Here is a 21462-nt window from a genome sequence, read left to right as displayed (position 1 = left end):
AAAACACTAAATGGCCGATCAAACCGACTATTTTTTTTTATTGATAACTTCATCAATTATGTTCTAATTTGATTGAAATTTTCATATACTGCACATAAGAAATCTCACAAAAAAAAAAAAAAAACGCACAAAAACAGGTTTGAGTGTATTTATTTTTGTAATTTGGATCCGTACTCTAACCCTTTTTTTTAAATTTTAATTCATTTCATATTCTAATTCATAGTTGGCAGCTATGCCATTATACAAGAAATGAAAGAACTTGATAATTACGAAAATTATTCAAGTTAAGGAAATTTGAATACCTGATACTTTCAGGCACTCAGACGGCATTCTAAAATACTGTGATGTACTGATTAGAAACGACATGCCTCTGACTACCTTCATTATAGCATTTACCTCCATTAAAATTTCAGCTGTGGCATTACCTTAAGGAATCACTGAGGTGCAGGTTTTAAGTCGTCTAGTTGCAAGAATCAAGAAAGTTTTAAATGTTGCTGCAAGTGCAAGCATTTTTTTTTTTTTGACAGTGTACTGAAATTTCATGTTTAATGTGCTATACATATTAAAAATTTCATAGATTGAAATTTCTTTATCAAAAATTTGAGTAATAAAAATCAGATTGTGCCAGTCTTTCTAGAGTTTTAATTATATTTGAAGAACTGTAAACCTGTCTTGAATGATATTGAAATAGTCCTGTTGAGGTGATTAGTGCTATCATGTGTACTTTTGACTGTTTTATAAAACAGGTTAATTATTTCTGTCTGTGACATACTGCTTTATACAGGTTTCATTGCAGTAGTTTAGCAAGGAATTTATTTTTTGCTGAATAGATTAAATCAATAATTTGTCAGATATTAATGTTTTTGAGAAGAATTTATTGTAGCCTTCATTTTTGATTTTTAGTATGTGAGTATAATGTATCATTCTATAGTGTTGAACAAGGAAGTGTTCCTTTCATCTTTAAAATGTTTTATCCTTGACCCTTTAATGGGCATGGTACTCCAGGGCTTGACAAATGCCAAGTCGCTGTGGCGATAGACACTGGTACTAATTTTTTTTATCTCTGATAATTTGGAGTATTAGGACAGCATAAAATCTTTTGAATTTATATTTGTGTGGACAAGCACTGACATATATATATGAAGAAAAGATTGGGAGGGCTAAAAGAGATTTTGGTTGTCTTGTATATATGGGACTTGGGTGTATGCTACAGAGGGAGGGTGGCAGAGAGCAGGCTGGTCTTGTGTGCCGGACCGGGGGGGGGGGTGTGAAAATTTCATCCGTTTATCTCTCCTTCAACATTACAAGGGGGTGCCAAAATGTGTGCTTGCCCCGGCTGACCAGGCATCTAGTTGCGGCCCTGTGAGGGTGCATTGCATTGGTTTTTTTTTTTTTTTCAGAAATTATTGTGGAAAGGGGGCCTCAAATTGTCTCAGCCCCTAGGTTCCGGTGCCTAGGGGCTCCAAGCCCTTTAAGATTTATTTTAAAAATTTTGACCGATTTTCCCTGAGCTCCAGAAATTGGCTCAAAAATTTTTTCGGGTGTTTGAATTTTTTTTTTTCCAATTTGTTAAGCCCTGAGGTACATCAGTTATCTCCTGATCACATTCTTTCTCGTCACTCTTGGCTGTGAAAATACTTGAGCCACTTACAATCTTTAGTGTCAAAACCTGATCACTTTGGATGGCCACAGCCCCTTCAAAAAAACCTTGTAATATTTTTCAAAAGGGTTTTTTTACATTTCTAATTTTGATCAATATCCATTGTTGACCAATTAAAAAATTAGATGTTAATTAAATGTAATTTCGTAGGAGCTAATCGTTTTTCCTTGGGGGGGGGGGGACTTTTCCTAAATGCTTTTGTGTTTTGCCTTTTCAATGGACTTACTCTTGTCCCATTTTGGAAGATGTCATGAAATCAAAATTTTGTACTAGGGTTTTTTTAAAATTATTAATAGAAAGGGAAATTTTTTGTTGGTAGAACATTGAGAATAGAAGTGCAAAGGTGATTATTTCTCAGGTAGAAAATAGTAAACATGGTTTGTCTCATGGTTTCTCCCTTTCCAGTGCTTTATAACCTAATTACTAAGGCTAGGATTTTTAGCAGAACTAGCATTACTAAGGCTTATGATTTTTTACTCTAATTCAGCAATTGCATTAAGAGAATTACAGATGTCAATACTAATTTTTTGATTGCCATGGGATTTCTCAAGTCCTGTTTATGCCATGATTAGAAGCTTGTCTTTTGAGAATTTAACTGAGCAGCTGAAGTTTCAACAAAATTAAATATTTTATTTAGTTTTGACATAAGTTGTATACTATTTTAAATTTTCAAAAAATTTCAGCAAACAAGTTATGAAAAGACGCAGCAAACTTATTATCAAGCTCAGGTTCCATATTCTACCACGGAGACGGCACATTATCCAAGTGGTTTGTTATGTATTCAATTCTTTTTATATCTTTTTCTTTTCTTTGCATAGTTTAAATAGTTCATTTGTCAGTTTTTGCTGTTGTAAATTGACTTCATAACGGAAAAAAACATAATTGCATTTAATTATTTGTTGTACTCAGAGGTTTAGGTGATTTAAGTTTTAAAGATTAATTATGGGGGAAAAGGCTTGCAAATAAAATTATATGTAACTTTTATTTACACATTTGACCAGTCTTCTGGTGACGTTATTCCTTTTGTCGCGATACCATAGGGTTGGCCAGATGAAAGTTGTATTGCTCTGACAATTTTTTTACCCTGTATCATGATAGCGCAACCTTGAAAAAGTGGTTTTACTACTTTGTACTGTATTGATATACACGCATGTTGAATAAGATGAGGGATGTCTAGTTGCTTCCCTCAATGAGGGGCCATGTAAGTGTAAAATTTTTGGATTTTTTTTTTTTTTTCCCTGCGGATTTTCTTCCTTCCGGTTACATACCGAAAATTACGGTACATCTGCGGCTATCTGCTGGCATTCAAAGACAGCGTCTATATGGCGTAAATTCGTCTTGTTCCTACAATATTGCGAATGTGCATTTTTTTTAATCGTAAAGGATTGGAATGCCCATTAAAATTTAAAACTTCCTGTTATCGTGAAAAAAAAAAAAAATCAAATCTGTTGAAACTCTACCTTGAATATCCAGTTTTCTCATCTAGCTGCTATGTGGTGGTCAGTTTTGCATCGTGAAAATCACTGGTGTGTATGCAGAATCTGCTTTTGCAGGGGGACAAGATCTAATTCCTCACAGAAGGTTTGGATCAGTAACACTCAAAAACTATTTTAAATGCACATAGCATAAAAGAAATTATTTTAATTCTCCACAAAATATTTTTAATTTTTGATCTGGGGGGGGGGGAAGAAGAGAGAGGCTCCTTATAACCCACACCCTAATTTTCATTTTGATGAAAATTGGGATTTGGAACCTGCTGTTGGTAATCGGCTAAAAATGTGATTTTCTAATGGCCATATTCACCGATACAGTTTAAACTACAATTGCAGGTGAAAGGATTGAAGATCTAAGCGGATTGGTTAAATTAAAGATTTTAACCAATCCGTGTTGATCGCTAATCCTTTAACCTGCGATTGTATCAAACTTGGTCTGTGAATACTGCCGTAAAGATTTCAAATTTTGAGTTGGCTATTCCTTTGAAGAAAAACTTCTGGTTGCCATGGCGATCACACAGACCTGTAACACAAATATGCGTACGTTAAACTTGAAATACATGCATTACCAGTTTGGAGGATAGATGCAGGGCTGCAACTGGGAGGTGGGTCTGGTGTCCCGGGCTCTGGACTATGGGGGGGGGGCACCAAATTCACCCTTTATAACTGCTGTTTCTACATTACATTGGTGTGCCAAAATGTGTGCTTGTCCCATTTGAGAATATCTAGTCTAATTGCACGCTAGATAGATAGATGGCACCACCTACTGAACACAAGACACGCCAAATGCTGGGGGCACACATAAGCACATTGTTAAGTTTCTCCAACACAAATCTGACATAGCTCCCATGTTCAGGTGTGAAAATATGTGGCAGTTAAATGGTGACAGATCTGAGTGGTGGATCATCAGGGAGGGAAAATGAAATCATTTTACCAGGAAAACCAAAGTATGAATAGGGAATCAGAATATAAGTATCTGAGAGAGGAGGGAGAGAATATAATTTTCTTTAAATTTGATCTGAAGATATTGAAAGTGTTAAGATTTTTTTAACGAAATGTAAAATCAATCAGAAGGGAATTTATAGATTGATTCATTAGTAAATATATAAATGTGTGCCTTCAACTGTTAATTAAAGTGGATCCTGCTTATAACGTTTTTCAAAAACCGTCATAAAAAAATGTGAATAGGAAAATACTCTAAACGGGAAATCTTAATGAGAATTACTTATTAAGGATCACGAAAATAAATTGTACTAAATGGGAGAAACATAAGTGGGATCAACTGTATATATTTGTTTTAGATTTATTACATGTGCGGAATTCCACATGTTAAATTCTCAGTGCTAATGAGCTTCTTTGCAAGCTTTTTCTACTAGTAGGCAATGAAAGTAAATTAACCTTTTCTTTTGGATAGAATATATTTTTAGAAATGAATTACTTGATTCACAGATATCTTCTTCTACCCCAGAACATGACCTACTGCTCAGTCTCAATGAAGAAATATAAGCAGGTGATCAAAGACTTGGGGCATGCTGGAAGAAAATTCATAGATACCAGTGAATTACAGGGGCATAATTTTTTTCGAGATAAAATTTTTTTGGAAGGGACCCACTTTTTCACTCGAAAGAGGACCCAGATTTTTCGAATAACCTTTAACCCAGGTAAATTAGAGTACAGTGTGGCATCTGATATTATATTCATTGTAGAAGCCATCAAGTGTGTGCCTCATCACTCTTGTCTGTACATTACAATCAGTTACATTAATTCAGTATCATCAGAGTTGCTCTCGTGAATTTCAAGGAATTGAGTTATTCATATCTGTAATACTATCCGTGTATAATAAACCCTTTTATTTTGGAGACCCAATTTTCGATAAAGGGTACCTTATTCACTGTTAAAATATGGTGGTAGGAATGAAATCAAACAATGAAGATGTTAAGTTTTTCATGCTAACAGGCTGATTTAAGCCCTTAGAAGACAAGTTATGGTGAATTGTTTATTTTTGAACTGCTCTATGTGAATTTTGTACACAAAATATGCTCCTCACTACACAAAATAAATTATTTTTGTTCTATTTCTAGTGAATAGCAACAAGCCAGTGTATTCAACTACCACCAATTACAGTGCTCGTGCAACAACTACCACCCCAAAAGCTCAGGCACCTTCTGCACAGGCAGGATCGTATAGCTTATATTCAGGTGCATCTAGTGGTGGCTCTTCTGTTAGTTACACATCAACATATAACAATGCTGCTGCTGCTGCTGCAACTACAACTTATTCAGGTACTTTTGCGTCGTTTTGAAATTGAGTTTTATTTGCAATCTCAGTCATGTTGTGGAAGGAAAGTTATTTGTATCACTGCAGAACTATAAAAATCACTTTGCATCAATATAGACTGTTTTTATTGTTTTTGATATAATTTTCGACTGAAAGTAAAAATGTTTTAGAAAACATGCTGTTCTCTCTCCAGAGTAGTAATTCATAACCTTTCGTAGACTTGTGACCCAGTCTCGAAAAAAGGGATTTACAGGGGTTAGCTGCTTTCTTTGGGTTGACATACTTGTTTTTACTAAATGAAACATTCTTATTAAAAAAAAATTAAATAGGAAATAAGGGAAAATTTATATATATAAATATGGAAACAATATTACTAGTGTCCTAGTGTCTAAAATTTTATTAGTAAAAATGTTGTATAAAGGTAAAAAGACAATGCAAATGCAAGTAAATAACACTTTTGAGGATTCGGTTGGTTGTGGCAGCAAGCATGTCATCAGAAATATTGTTGCTAAAAAATACTATATATCTGTTTGGTGTGTTTTTGATTATCCAGAAATTTTTCTTGATTAACCATCACAACTTTGCCCCAGTTATGTTGGAGAGTCAGTTTTATTATGTTACTTTCAATTTATAAGTCAATTTGAAAACTTCCAATGGGATTAAGTACATGTGTATCCCCCTCCCCAGAGTAGAATGTTTTGCGTTGTTCTGCAATGAGCCCTTGGCTGATTGGAAATGTTCTGCAGTAAAAAATTCCCAACGTGTTGATGTCTGTATCAGATGGGGAGTAGGGCGCATCTGGTGATAAAAGTAAAAATTCCCATAATGTGTTCTACTCTTTTCTTAAAATTCTTCAACATATTCGGCTTCGGGAATCATATCCCATATAGGTGAGAAATTCTGAAATAAAATGTGAATCATTTGCAATTTGCAGCCTCAGTGTACGTTCAGCAACCATCAGTGGTGTCGCAAACAGCTGCAACTTCTGCTATTGCCCAGGCACAGCAGGTTCAGTCACTTCAGTCTTCTACTACTAGCGCTGTTGCGAGTCCCAAGGTCCATGCAAACAACTGGATGTCATTTAAGAAAGGACCAATGAGACTGCAAAGACCAAAGCTACCACCTAAACCTCAGCAGTTGCACTATTGTGAAGTTTGCAAGATCAGTTGTGCTGGGCCTCAGGTATGTTACTTTTTTTTCTTTGAGTTTTGAGGTATGTATTTTGCAAATATATATATATTCTCCCCCTATATATATATTTATATAACTTTTCCCCCTACATAAAATTATTCAAGTTGATTTTACTAGAATGTCATGATTCCTATCTGTTTCCCTGCGTATAATTCATGAATTAAAAGTTTAAAAACAATTTTCTTATTGTGGATTCATACCTCTGTATATTACTTGCTTTTCAGAGGTTGAAAAAAGCATTTAAAAATTAGATGCCAATGATGTGCTATAGCACATCAAAAGTACCTGAAATTTTAGAAAAGGACACATAAAAATTTGGTTCAAGCATCCTTTCCTAGTTCCAAGGAGGAAAAAACTCCCAACTTTTCTTCTTCCCGTCTATTATGGTCACGCAAACTTAAAAAAGTGGTTTTACTACTTTGTATACTGTATTGATATACACGCAGGGTTGTGGAAGAGTAAGATGACAGATTTCTAATTGCTTCTGTGAATGAGGGGTAGTGTATAGAATTTTCAAATTTCTGAATTTTTATTCCCCTGTGGGTTTTCTCCCCTCCGGTTACATACTTAAAATTACAGTACTTTCGCAGCTATCTGCTGGCATTCAAAGACGGTGTCTATACGGCGTAAATTCATCTTGTTCCTACAAGATTGCGAATGCTCATTTTTTGAAAAGTCATAAAGGATTTGGAATGCCTGTTCAAATTGTAAAATATTTTACAAGAGATCATTCAGAAAAAACAAAAGAATGAATCTGTAAAAACTTTGTTGAATATCCACAGTTCTGTCATGTAGCTGCTATGTGGTAGTCACTGTTTCACATTGTGAAAATTATGGGTGTGTGCACAGAATCGGCTTTTGGAAGGGCACATGGATTTCTTCCATAGAAATTATGGGTTACTAACATTCAAAAAGAATTTTAAATTAACATATACTATGAGTTTTTTTTTTCAATATTTTAATTTTCTACAAAAATATTTTTAATTTTTGATCTTGAGGAGCATGGACCCCCATAACCCTCTACAAATTTTGCCTTTAATGAAAATCCGGGTTTGGGACCTGCAATTGCATAGTGGTAATTGGCTAAAAATATGATTTTCTAAGATTTTCCGATTTTCATTTGGCTATTCCTTTGAAAAAAAGCTCTGGTTACCATGGCGATCACAGTGACCTACAACACAAATATGTGTGCATTAAGTTTTTAATTCACGCATTACCAGTTTGGAGGATAGATGCAGGGCTGCAACTGAGGGGATAGGCGAATCTACTGCCCCTTACTGTGGACTAGAGGGGAGACGTCAAATTCACTGACATAGAATCATTACACAGGGTTCTAAAATGTGTACTTGTTTCGTTTGAGAAAGTATCTAGTTGCAGTTCTAGATGGCACCACCTACTGAATACAATGCACACCAAATGCTGGGCGCATACACAAGCACACTGATAAGTTTCACCAACACAAATCTGACATACCTCTCATATTCAGGTGTGAAAATATTTATTTCCACACCTGAGTTAAATGGCGACAGATCAGAGTGGTGGACCATCAGGGAGGGAAAATAAAATCATTCTACCAGGAAATATCGCTTCGCAAGGATTTATATGAATAGGGAATCAGAAGTGTCTGAGAAAGAGAAAATAATTTGCCTTAAATTTAATCATATTATTGAAAGAGCTACCATTTTTTTTAATAAAGGAAAATCAATCAGAAGGGAATTTATAGATTCATTTATTAGTAAATATATAAATGTGTGCCTCTAACTTTTAATTACAGTGGATTCTGCTTATAACATTTTTCAAAAAAGGTAGTAAAAAACATTGCAAGTAGGAAAACACATTAAATGGGCAATCTTAATGAGAATTACTTAGAGTTGGGATCACACGAAAATAAAGTAAATAAGTTGTACCAAGTGGCAAAATGTTCTAATGGGAACGTTATAAGCAGGATCAACTGTATATTCGCTTTAGATTTATTACATGTGTTAAATTAAAAAAAAATTGTGTTCAAGCAGCAGAAATTGTTGCTGCCTAGGTTTTTTTGGTATGCATGGTGTTTAATTTGAAAAGAGTGATAATTTTTATTTCAGTAATGCATGTTTTAGTGACATAAGATACTTAAGAAAAAATTTAAATGGGCGTTAATTTGTGAAGGAAATTTTAGAATTGTTCGTTCCAACCATTTTTGGCATTTCACAAAAATATTACTCCTTATATTGTGCAGATATAGTTCATTGTTAGTCTTGTTCCATTTTCAAAATGTTCTCCGAAAATGAAAGTTTGCTGCTCTAAAATACTGCTCTTCTATTTTTATTTTCTGCTGATTATTTCATTGAACCTTAATATTTTATAAGAATTTCATCATTTTACTTTACATAAAAAGTACATAATGCCCAAGTATTTTTTTGTAGCATTTCTTTCCTACTTGTGAAAAAAAACAATTTCAAAGCTGTGCGTGTCTGATTTTTGTTATATCTTTACCCATAGACTTATCGTGAGCATCTCGAAGGTCAAAAGCACAAGAAAAAAGAGGCTGCAGCTAAAGCAGGAATAACTCCGCAAGTGTCTCGCAGTGGAACAACTCTTCGCTGTGAGCTCTGTGATGTGACATGCACTGGATCAGATGCTTATGCTGCTCATATTAGAGGAGCAAAACATCAGAAGGTATGGTTTAAATGTATTAAGATCTTAATTATTCGAATGCAGAAGAAAGTATTTGTTCCTCGCATGCGTAATCTTGATAAAATAAAAGAGATTTCAACTCGGGTGAAAATAAGTGTAAGTCGGTCCATATGCAATCATCCTGAAAAATGGAAACATTTGCTGGATATTTTTGAAAAAATAATTTTCTGCTAGTTTACCTGCATATTGATTGTTTTATTTGACTTTAAGGATAACTTTTCCATATTTAAAAAAAAGTGTTTGCCTCAAATTTCAGTAGGACTCGTCCATTCAAGGAAAAAAAGTTTAGTCTTACTATCCTTCAAGACACATTTATTTTCCCCTGAAAAACTCGAGGCACTCATAATGTAAACCTACCTTAAAATATCATGACTATGTTTTTAACTTTTTTCTTTTCATATTTGATTGGGTTCTTGTTTGTGTAGGTTGTAAAGTTGCATACAAAATTAGGAAAGCCTATACCTTCTACAGAACCACAAGTTGTAGGTGGTAAACCAGAGCCAGTTAAGACCTCTCCCAAATCTTCTCCAGCTGCTAAGAAGACAGCACCCCCCAAAGTGAACTTTGTTGGTAAGTTGAATTCTATTGAATATTATTGATTATTTTGTTATAAATTCTAATGACTTCAGAGAGAGGGTGATTGTTTGCCTGAAGCTGCCCTCAGGTGTTTTACAAAACAAGTGGGGAAATTAGTTATCAAATTTCCGAATGACCCAATTTTGAAAATCTATATTTTCAAACTAATGCATGATATAATCAGTGATACATAAAAATAAACAAATATTCCAAATTTCTTATCCTTTGTTACAAATGTTTGATGTTTGAACCTTTCATAACATGATAAACATCTAATCTGTAATCAAGTTTTCATACCATACACTTAGCAGTTTTACATTGTCAATGGTCCTTAATTCTTTCATTTCTCATGAACAGTTAGTGGCTCTGATGCCTTAAGTTCATTGAGTGGTTTTTTTCTTTTTGCAATGGGTGATTTATAAAAAATGAACTTAATGCATTAGTGCTGCATTAAGAACCTTTGACAGGTTCCAAAATGTGTGGAATAAACTTTATTATAGATTAGATGCTTGTCGGGTTACGAAAGATTCACACATCAAACATTTAGTAACTGAAAAAAAATACTTAGGCTGTTCAGTATTTTCATGTGTCACTGATTATATTATGTGTGATATTTTTGAAAATATAAATTTTTTAAATCCGGTCATTCATTTATGTTATCCCTGTATTGCAGTTAACCTTAATTCATTAAAACTAATTTTTCTAAAGGCATGAAATAAAAAGTTGTAAAAAATGTGTTCATTTATCAGATTTTGGATCAATATTTGATTGTTCTCATTTGCGAATGTTATTGCTTTGTGGATGCAATGTAACTACCGAAACATTGCAGATTAATGATAATTTTCTTTACTTTTTGGCTGAATGAATGAATGCCAGAACTTTGCCACTGGACTTATCCCGTTGCCGAGAGCTCTTCCAGCCCTTTACTTTTTGGCTGAAAGTTTTCCTAATTTGCCATTTCAGAAATTTAAAACAAATTAGATAAAAAATGTATTTTTTTTTTCAACTTTTATACTGAATGAAAACTTAAATCACTTGAATTGTATCATGTCATTGGTTCTCAATAACTTCTAGTATGTGTATCTCTGGCATCCATGATAAAATAATCCTTAATGTCAGAAAAACAAGTAAAGCTATATAAAATGCAGATTTGCTAACTCTCAAGATTTAGGCCGGAGACTCGGGATATTTTGCCCTTCGGCTCTCCAGATTTTAGATTTCATTTAGATCAGAATTTTTGATTTCCCCTGAGCTTTCAGGATGTTATGACATCAATGATTTTGTATGCCCAAGATTATCTGTCACTAATAGCATCCAAGATGGTTATATTTTTCTCAGGGGCTACGCAGGACCTGCTTAGGGAGAGGAGGCACTTTTTCTTGGTTAAAAGAAACAAATTAACAAATTTTTGTTTTATTGGGTCTGCGGGGAATTCCCCCCCCCCCCCCCCCCCGAATCTGTATTTCTATATTTCTAGATTCTAAAATTTGGCATGTCTCGTCATATTTAATGTAATAAGAGTTCTAGAATAAATATTTTATACCCATGAGTATTTCAAACATGCAAAAGTGCACATTTTACTGCAATAAGTTTCACATTGGCGTTTTGTTACTTTGAGAACAAAAAATGTCCTGTAATCTACATGAATAAATTTTATTTTCTCTTTAATGGAATGTTGAGAAATTTGAGGAAAGTGTTTGATTTTCAGAGAAAGTGTTGCATCCGTGCACAGTCTACCTTATTAAAAAAATTATACGCATGTTTTGCTAATTTTACATTTAATTCTTTATCTGGCTTCTATTCCGCGAATTATGCATGGAAAATTATGGTATTTTAGAATAGATGTATTATAGAATTTTTGCAGGAAGTTATAGGATTTTCGTGGGAAAATTACAGGACTTTTGCGTTTTCAAGGTTGGCGGGTCTGAAGATGGGTAACATGAGTATATTAAGATGTAAAATTTGTGTAGAAAGAGGTTGTCACTGACTCTCAGGAAGTGAGGGTAATTGAAGCACGCAAGGTAGAAATCCTGTAATTATGCCATTGAAAAAGCTGTTGCCTTTTTCTAAATTTGCTAATATAGATATGTAAATTTCTATCTTTAATTGTTATTTGGCTGTTAATAAATATTCCTTTGCTTTAGCTGCATCTTCTGCAAAAAGTGAAGAAGAGAAGTCCATAGAAATGAAAGATGACGACGACGAAAGTATGAGATATTTTTTCAGCAGATTTTCATTTGTGAATCCTATAATATCTGCATGTAATTTTGAATTTAACTTTTGCTGTACATACGAATGAATGTTTATATTATTTGCTGTGCCATAATTGCAAAATTAATGTTCGTTCAACTATGTCCGTCATATCACAGTTACATGGTTATATGACTAGTTTTTTGTGAAAAGGGTGAGAGTATGATATACTAATTAGCTCTCTACTAATTAAATGTCTTATTAGTGATTGAGTTCAAAGCAATATAAAATTTTAATACATTTCCACAATTTATTGTGTTGATCAGTATGAAAAAATGGTGGTATAAATAGTATAGAATATTTCAGGTAAGAGAAAATTGCAAATTGTTTTTTTTTGTTATTGGAATCTATAGTTTTGCTTTTGTTCCAGAAGGTGATGCCAACAAAGGGGAAGAAGTGCAGCCTGTTGGTGAGTTTAATATTTTCAAAATTGTTTTCTACTCTACATCATTTGATGCACTTGCATCACTGCTTTAAGTTCTTTTATAAATCCTATGGGCTAAACTTCCAGTTGGTGCATACCGCCATTCATCAGATGACTAAACCTTGTTTATACCAGTTTTTTTCTGACCTTGTTCTTTTAACTACTGCCAAAGTCTATGAATAAATATCCCATTTCAGAGAACAAAGAAACAACAGTATTTGAACTAGTTTTAATTAGTTTGACTCAGTCGAAAGGTAACCCTCCAAGTACTCCTCCTTTACCTTCAGAAGCACTCGCAGAATGCTTCACATTCGGTTCCAATGGCTTGAGTGCATTATTTTGTTCTTGGTGGTAAAGGGGACATTACAAATTCATGGAATAATCTCATTATGGTGAAGCAATACTGGTGAAAAATTTAACAAATTTTAAGCACTGTTATAGAATATCTGTCATTAAACATTTTATTTTTGGATTTTGCAGTATTAGTTTATACATATATATTTAATCCTGTGCATGATTGTTGTAGGTCAGGATTATATTGAGGAAATAAAGAATGAGGAAGGAAAAGTCATTAGTTTCCAGTGCAAACTTTGTGAATGTCGTTTCAATGATCCTAATGCAAAGGAAATGCACATGAAGGGTAGACGACATAGGTTGCAATACAAGGTCAGTATTCAAAAATCAAGATTCATTAAATGTTATAAAGGTCGTTAAAACGAGATTCGGCTGTGTATTTAAAAAGATGTTAAATAATCATTCAATTTATCACATTTTATGTTAACAGAAGAAAGTCAATCCAGATTTGGTGGTAGATATTAAACCTAGTCTAAGACAGCGTAAGATACAAGAGGAGCGACTGAGACGGCAACAGCTTATGGATGATTATTACAAGAGACGCGAAGAGGAAAGATGGAGAGAAGAATTGAGGTAAGAGATAGATTATTGATTACATTGATATTTTTTAATTATTTCGAAGAAATAGTCAATGATCAGTTCACTTATGGCTGAATTTTATTGCTTTAGGATTGTTGAAGAAGAAGAACGCATGTATTGGGAGGAAAGAAGGCGCTATGAGGAGGAATTAGAGTATTATGAGTGGCATCGCAGGTTTGGCCGCGAGCCTCGCGTAGGACCCCCTTTGCCTCCACCGCCACCTCCAAGGCCGTATATGATGCCCATGCCCTCTCCTATGGGGCCACCTCCTGTAACTATATGTTCATTGTTTGAAAAAATAATTAAAATTGTTTGCATCAATTTAATTTATAGTTTTAGTTGATACAGTCCATTCCTGGTTAAATTTTCAAGGGGCAGAGAGAGTATCGTCGCATTGCGAAATATAGTTCCTTGTATCTGAGGTTGTTGAGAAGCATACCGACAGAAATTTTTAGTTTTATTCATGATTTTGTAAATAATACTGAAATGCCCATTAATTTTAAATTCAATCAATTTCTAAAAACAATTAATTGGGAAAAATATATTGGTTGCCATTAGCAACCAATATTAATATTCTCGAAAGTTTCCTGATCAAAATCACACACTATCATGTTATTGTCTATATTTCATTAAAATACTTTTAATTTCGTTATTGAAATGAAAAATTATGAAGCTGATTTTTCACTCAGTTTTTAAATAGTTTTAGATTCAGACGAACATTTAATTATCCAGAATCCAACCAAGATGAATTCAGACATTGACTCATTGATTACAAAAAACGTTTCTGTTTTGGTTGACATTAAACCTGTCAGCACCCCCTCCTCCCCTCCCCCCCCCCCCCAGTAAATACATTTCTTCATACATTTGCTTGTATTTCCTTTGGTGAAGCCAATAGAAATACAAGCAAAAGAGAGACCCCCACTGAGGAGGAGGGTTTTGTTATACCCCCCCCCCCCCAGCATGATGTATTTTAAATTCTCGGATTCGGTATGTGCACCCATCAAGTGAAAATGGGTGAAATAAATTATCATTCCTAAGCAGCTAGGATGGCAGAATTAATGATCGTTAACAGTTTTACATAAGATTATGGCAGAGAACAATTTATGCGATGAAGAAAATTGGTGATGTGTGGACCAACAGTTCTGGGCTTTGACTGAACCATGTTAAAGCTGATAAAAGCAGACATAAATATTTCCACGTCTGCTATATGTATTCCGAAGTTTCAGCTGATGTAGAGAGAGATTGCAAAAAAATATGTTTATTTTCTGAAATTTTCACAGCACATCAATGAAGATTAGGTAATCTGCTAATAATTATTTTTTCCAAATTTTAAAACACATTTCAATTAAAAAAAATTCAAAAATTGCACTTGTCTGTAAATAATTTTGTCTTTTTTCTAAATTACTGTGCAATTTTTTTTTTAGATGGCATTATAGTACATACAAAGAAAACATTTTCTTGAAAGCTTTGGCAAGAATTGCTCATACCTCAGGGCCACATCCATATATTATTGCATAGGCTTTCGTTGCAATAGAAATTCCCTACAAAGCTAACCATGAATGAGACTAGTGTCATATTTTCTTATTGCACTCCTACCTGTGGGTAGAAGATTTTTTTTTTTCATGTGCTACCTCGCTGATTTTGAAAACCTTTATTTAAGTACTTTGAAAGAAGTAAAAAATATCTTGTACTTGGTATTTATAGATTCGCAGACCAGATTCGGTGGATGACCGTCATGTCATATCAAAGCATTCACAGATTTATCCTAAAGAAGAAGAGCTCAATGCTATTCAGAAGATCATAACGAATACTGAGAAGGCTTTGAAGCTTGTTTCAGATTTCTTGACAGATAAGTGTGACAAGTAAGAAGTTCCCAAAGTTTTTGCCATGTTTTGTACATGTTTTCTTGTACCAAGCACCTAATTTAAAAAATGTTAGTGCATTCGTGCCCCGATTTTAAAAAAATCTACATTAACAATTTTTAAATCCTTCAGCATGTATGTGTTCATCTTCACCCTGATTTGATAACTTTCCTTGATGTAATGTATAAAAAATATGATTGGCTGAATCAGGGTTCGAATGTGTTTCGGCATAGCTTGAAGGTGTTTGTTAGGGGGGGGATGTGTTGTAAATATTGGATACATTGCATGCAGTCAAATTTCAATATCTTGAAGTGCTTTTGAAAATTTATATTTTGAGTTGTCAAAAATTAAAATTTTCAACCTATAAATTTAATTAAAATATGTTACGTGCAATATTGAAATTATTTTCAGATATTGTGGATTAGAGTTAAAAAGTTACACTGCAAATTGAATAAACACATGAACTACATTGGTTATCATTTGCCTTCTAAACAGTGAGAACTTAAAATTTCCTGTTTTTGAATCTTTTTTCCTTCTCCATTACAGAGATGCACCAAAAGGACCTACAGCACCATCATCAGATACACCTGCTGGTCAAACCGCCTCTGGTGTTAAAGTTGAAAAGGAAGACGAAGAAAAGGAAAAAACTGAAGATAAGGAGTATGTACTTATTAATTGATTTGAACACATTGAGGATCTAAGGTCTATGAAAGTTTGTTCTAAACATGGTGCCCTGCTTCTAAGTGGTCTAAAACTGAAGTCTAGTATCTTTACAAAGTGGCTGATTTAGTATGAGACTCTATGCTTATTATTTCTGATGTGTTAGCATACTTTTTTTTTGGGGGGTTGTATTCCTTATGAGATTATATTCATATATCCTCAGAGCTACAAGTTTAGATGGCTTGAGTCTGGAATCACTGGCTTTGTTCCAAATGCAAGTTGCAAATGTGGTATTACTTTTTTTGTGGGGGGAGGGGGACACCTTTAGAAATATTCATTGTGAAATTCAAATAGTGAGATACACCTTTCCATACTTACGAAAAAGATTCATTCTCTTTCCCCCACCGCCCTGAGTCACGAATCTTAAGTAATTTGAGTCTATTGAATTTGCCTATTCACAATCAGATGAATGTTTAATTCTTTCACTACCACATTATGAAAAAATGAAATAATTACCATGTAGAATTTTTAGCAAGTCATTTCATTTCTAATTAAAGCCAGAAAATTGAGCTGTACACGTGTGCTGTCATCTGGCAAATGTAGTTATACAGCCAAACTGTAATATGTGCTATACTTCAAAATACAAGCTCCCTTAAAGCAGAATGTACCCAAAGTTTTTGTAATGTACATCACAGAGCAATTTCGGAAAGTGTTATAAGAAAAGTAGTGTTTTCTTTAGAGTTCATTATCATGGGAATTTTTACAACTTTTTCCATCAGCTGAGGACTTGTTGCAAAACAATGCTGTGGAAACCAGCACTCGTCCACATATGTAAGGAAAGTTACCACGAGTTGAAAAATTAGTAGTAATTTAAAGTACTATCAGTAATGAAAGGGCTAATGCTTTTTATGGATTCTATTTTATGAATTAGTGTCATAAACTATTCATAATTTTGTTTCGATTTCTGTGTTATAAAATAATTAGCAATGACTTCCATCACCTATCACCTTAAAATAACTTTCATGGTTTTGGTGCGTGTTATTTATTTATATAGCTTTTTTTATTTAAAAAACATTTTTATGTTGGCCTTACATATGTAGCAGGGTCTATACGGTCCTTAAAAATGAACTTTTTCTCCCTATGATTTTTAAGTCTATAAAAATCCTTGCAGTCTTTGAAGAAACTAATAATCATTTTCAAGTGCTTGTTTTTTTTTTTTTTATTATATTGGCGAATATCTGGATTCAAGAAAAAATATTGCTCCAAAATATATTGGACTATTAAATTAATGAATGTCGGTTGCAAAAATAAAAAAGATGGCCATATTTCTTCGATAAAAATACTGGAAAATTGCCATTTGCCATCAAAAATGATGCCAAAGGTAAGAAAAGTTGTTAAAATCACCAAAGGCAGAAAATGAAGCACCATTTCATTGAAGCAGTGGATTTAAATGACTTCCATGGAAAAAAGACATTTACGTGACAAATATGAGAGATGAATATTCATATTTACATGTCATAATTATATAATTTATGATTGGTAAAATTTTAATACTTAATTTCAGTCAAGAATTAAAATTCAAATTTGTTTCGTTGAAAATATGGGAATAATATAACATTTTTTAGACTAAGTTGGGATGGCTAAATTATATGAAAATATGGGAATTTATCAGGAAGTATGGGTCACCATATATATACACTATATGCTTTCTGATTCTTTTTATCAAAGTCAAATTTCAAAACACTTTCAAACATGGCATGATTTTTACTTTGTCATTTGTATATTGAAAACTACTATGGTTATTTTTTTTAAGATAAAACCTTTAAAACTTAACATTGTCTAGAAGTTGAAATGATAATTATTCGTTTTAAGAATTTGCTAAATCAGCATTTCAAATTCTAATGAAAAAGAAATGAGTAAATTTCGAATATAAAGTTAGAAAATTCAATTTTATTTTTTTGGAAAGTCATGATTTTTATTAACCATGATATGAATGCCCTTGAAGTTTTTTACTTTCAAAGTGTATGAACCATGTATTGTGTGAAATCATCTGGATATTTGGTGCATCCAATTTAAAGCCAACATCTTTAAATTTCTTACCTGGTTGTTTTTTACTTGTTTATTCTCCAGTTCATCTAAGGCTGCTCAGTCATCTCAGCCATACAGAGTTCTCAAGGGTGTCATGCGGGTTGGTGTCCTCGCCAAAGGCCTGGTTCTAACTGGTGACTTGAGAGTTCATCTTGTAGTTATGTGTGCCGAAAAGCCTACTCGTACTTTGCTGGAAAGAGTTATTGACAACCTGCCTAAGCAGTTGAATGTAAATATTTTTTCTATATTGCTTGACTTATTGAGGTTTGTAATAGTTTTTCCTTAACTGGTACAGTAATTTTGATATTGACATATTTTTTTGTGTACCCAAGACTGTAGCACCAGATGATAAATATGAAGTGAAGAGATGCGTTGAGGAAGCTGCTATCATAGTTACATCTGAGTCTGAACCCAAAATCACTGTAACCGTTACCTTGACATCACCTGTTATGAGAGAAACTAACGCTACTGCTGATGGAAGTAGTTCTACAGCTAATGCAGCAGCAGGTAATGACATTGGGATATTTTCAAGAAATGGAAATAAATATTGTAAAATATCTTATCAGTTTTTTTTTGTACCATATTGTGAAATCTTATGAGCCAAATAGTTGAAGCATGAACCTCAAGCTGCTAAACTGCATTTCATGTAAAATTTTGATGATATTGTTAGTTTACCTGATAGATTAATAATACATAGATGTATTTGATACATCTATGCATATTCATCAGTAAATGTACATTGCCGAACTAGGGTAATTAAACTTAAAAATCATCTGCTTAGTTTTTTTTTTGATAAAAAGTCCTTGACTCCACCGTTTGCTTGCAATCGCCTTCGTTTGCACAGAAAGTCTTGGAGTGCTAACTGCTTCTGCCCATTTTGTGCTTTGGAAGTGCTGATTGATGCTGTGTCTTCCACCTTTTTTTAAATAATTGTGTTCGAAAATTGAATAATGCTGGTCAAAAGAATAAACTAAATTTACCAAATGGGCTTATTTTATGCTGGGTACAAGCAGTACTTGTTATCCAAAGAATGCTGAATAGAAGAAATCATGCAATTCAAATTATATCCAGAGAATCGCTTTCTCATACTTTTATCCAAAAAATTTAATTATGAATTAAATTGAAAACTAATAAAAGAGCTAATTCACCTGCCCTTCTCATTAATATGTGCATTATAATATTTTTCATCACAAATACAGGAATTTTCTGTAGTCCCTATGTTTAATGTTTATAAGTTTTAAAAGAATTCCTAGCCTTCAGGAAATCAGGTTAGTATTTTTTTTTACTCTCTCGTGGGAGTCATTTTCTTATATCACATGGTCATTTCACTCAAGTTTCTTATGAAAGACATAAGTCAGTGTTTGAATTATAAAATATAGTGATGCCTCAAGTTATGAGTTCAATTTTAGTTCTTGAAAGTTGATTGCATCTCAATGCAAACTTCCATTTGAAATATTTCTTTTTAATTTGTGTTTCACATTCCCACAATATTAACATTAGGGAAAAATAACTTGGTATAGTGTAATGCACTCTATGTAGAATTGTTTACTTACAATATAAATACAACACAGTCAAATGGTAATCAATCTGATGAATTTTGACTGTAAAGTGCCCAAGCCATGATTCATATGTGTGTTGGTGAATTGAAACAATGTTCCACTCAGAATTTAGATTACTTTCAAGTTGAGGTACTCATAACTCGAGCTACCACTCAATTTAAAACATGTAGCTGCTTCAGTGGTATTCATTATTTTGATATTCATTTGGCTTTCGACAGTTTGATATCTATTCTGGGTGTAATTATGTGATACAATTGAGTGTCTCATAGTTTATATGCAATTATATTTTTTGCGCTTTGTGGAAACGTGATAGCTTTGATGTATGTCATAGTAGATACTACTTGGTACTTCCTAATCAAGTAGAGTTGGTAAAAGATTCTATACTAGAACACTTGATTAGAAAGTCATTCTGCTCATTATTAACCAAGAGAGCTGCTCAGCATTCCGTAAAAAAGTGGTCATCAGTGGGGGGTCACCACCAAAAGAAATTGAACGATCGTAGACGGGGGAAAAAAACTATTTCAGGGATATGTTGTCCAAATAAAAGTTTTCAGAATCTCAAAAAAAAAAAAAAAAAAATCTTATGCTCAATTTATTTACAATGTTAAAAATTTGTAATTTTTCTTTTTATTTCATGAAGTCAAGAATTTTTGGTTGTATCATTTTTCTGAATTTTTCTTTCACAATTTCATTTATAAGCTAAGGTTTTTCATCATATTTATGGGGGAAGAAGAGGCTGTTCCCCCTTAATTTTCAATAGCTTTTTTCCATCGCTTATTATTTATTTTGTTTACCCCCCCCCCCCCCTATAGCATAGTTTCCCAACCTTTTGTTTTGTCCCATCGCCCTCTTCAGAAATTTCTTCTCACATTGCCCCTAATGCAATCTAACCCATATGTATATGATCTTTGTTATACTCATAGAGAGAGGGAGCTCTACCACCCCCCTAGAACTTTCCATCGCCCCCAAGGGGGCATTAACACCCACATTGGGAATCACTACCCTATACTCATGGGGGTAAATTTTTACTCTCTCATCAACTAGGATCAGCCGTATTTGTCATTCTATTTACTAATATTTCCATTTGAACAGAAAATCTGATTGATCCAAAAAAGGCATTTATGCCGATGTAAAAAGTTTATAAGATTATACAAGGAGAATTCTTGTCTTAATGTATTTTAAAATAAAAAAAAAGTGCTAAAACTTGTTTTCTTCCAACTCTTATAAGGTGCCTCTGAGCAGGTTTGTCGTGAAATGGGAGTGGGAATTGGGGGTTTATAATATGTCTGTCCTGTATCTATTCTGAGAAAAACAAAGGGAAGTTGGCTGTGGAAAAGATTTGCCTGCTCATAGACGTTTCACTATAGATTTTTTAGCGAAGTTGGGATATTGTATATTGACAAGATATATCATTGAGTTTTTTTAAATATCAAAATAGCATGCTATGTAAATATTCAGGTTCAGAAGTATCTAAATTTCATGTATTGATATTTTGGTGCAGTGAGTATATTAAGTTTTTGATGTTTATATGTGCCAGAGCTTGACAAATGAAGAAAAAGAATAAGCTTGGCCCCTGGGAAATTATGCGCTAGCCAAAATGTTTTAGGAGTCAAGTTTAATTATTTCGGATGGGGAAATTTTTTTAATTTTTCTAACTTAATTTTTTAAGAATTAAAAAAAATTGTACTCAGAATTATAATTTAGTAATAAAAAAAACCTTAATTTGCCAATACTAATTTTCAGTCATCGTTGGGACCCGGTCTGGTATTTGTCAAATCCTGATATGTTCCGCATGTGTATTCTAGGGCTG

General features: G+C 33.4%; 1 protein-coding gene across 4 annotated transcripts in view; it reads left to right on the top strand.

The window, feature by feature from the left end:
* The window catches only part of Zn72D (Zinc-finger protein 72D), a 46199-nt gene that overhangs the window by 6806 nt on the left and 17931 nt on the right, over window positions 1-21462 (top strand). Inside the window, exons 3-16 of one of the 4 annotated variants that reach the window (XM_089241327.1) lie at window positions 2344-2428; window positions 5235-5435; window positions 6365-6612; window positions 9106-9282; window positions 9726-9870; window positions 12021-12083; window positions 12500-12535; window positions 13077-13216; window positions 13335-13477; window positions 13574-13754; window positions 15188-15345; window positions 15892-16005; window positions 18136-18322; window positions 18426-18600. In XM_089241327.1, the coding sequence (XP_089097453.1) occupies window positions 2344-2428; window positions 5235-5435; window positions 6365-6612; window positions 9106-9282; window positions 9726-9870; window positions 12021-12083; window positions 12500-12535; window positions 13077-13216; window positions 13335-13477; window positions 13574-13754; window positions 15188-15345; window positions 15892-16005; window positions 18136-18322; window positions 18426-18600 (2053 nt within the window). Of the gene's footprint in view, window positions 1-2343; window positions 2438-5234; window positions 5436-6364; window positions 6613-9105; window positions 9283-9725; window positions 9871-12020; window positions 12084-12496; window positions 12536-13076; window positions 13217-13334; window positions 13478-13573; window positions 13755-15187; window positions 15346-15891; window positions 16006-18135; window positions 18323-18425; window positions 18601-21462 lie in introns of all 4 variants that reach the window. The other 3 variants (XM_089241326.1, XM_089241325.1, XM_089241324.1) reach the window with 3 other exon arrangements.

The sequence above is a fragment of the Pholcus phalangioides genome, unplaced genomic scaffold, assembly GCF_987345545.1.
Source record: "Pholcus phalangioides strain wild (caught in Gottingen) unplaced genomic scaffold, Ppha-v1.0 ptg000013l_1, whole genome shotgun sequence".
Lineage (NCBI taxonomy): Eukaryota > Metazoa > Arthropoda > Arachnida > Araneae > Pholcidae > Pholcus > Pholcus phalangioides.
The sequence above is the reverse complement of the archived record's forward strand: the minus strand, read 5'-3'. Positions and strand labels throughout refer to the sequence as shown.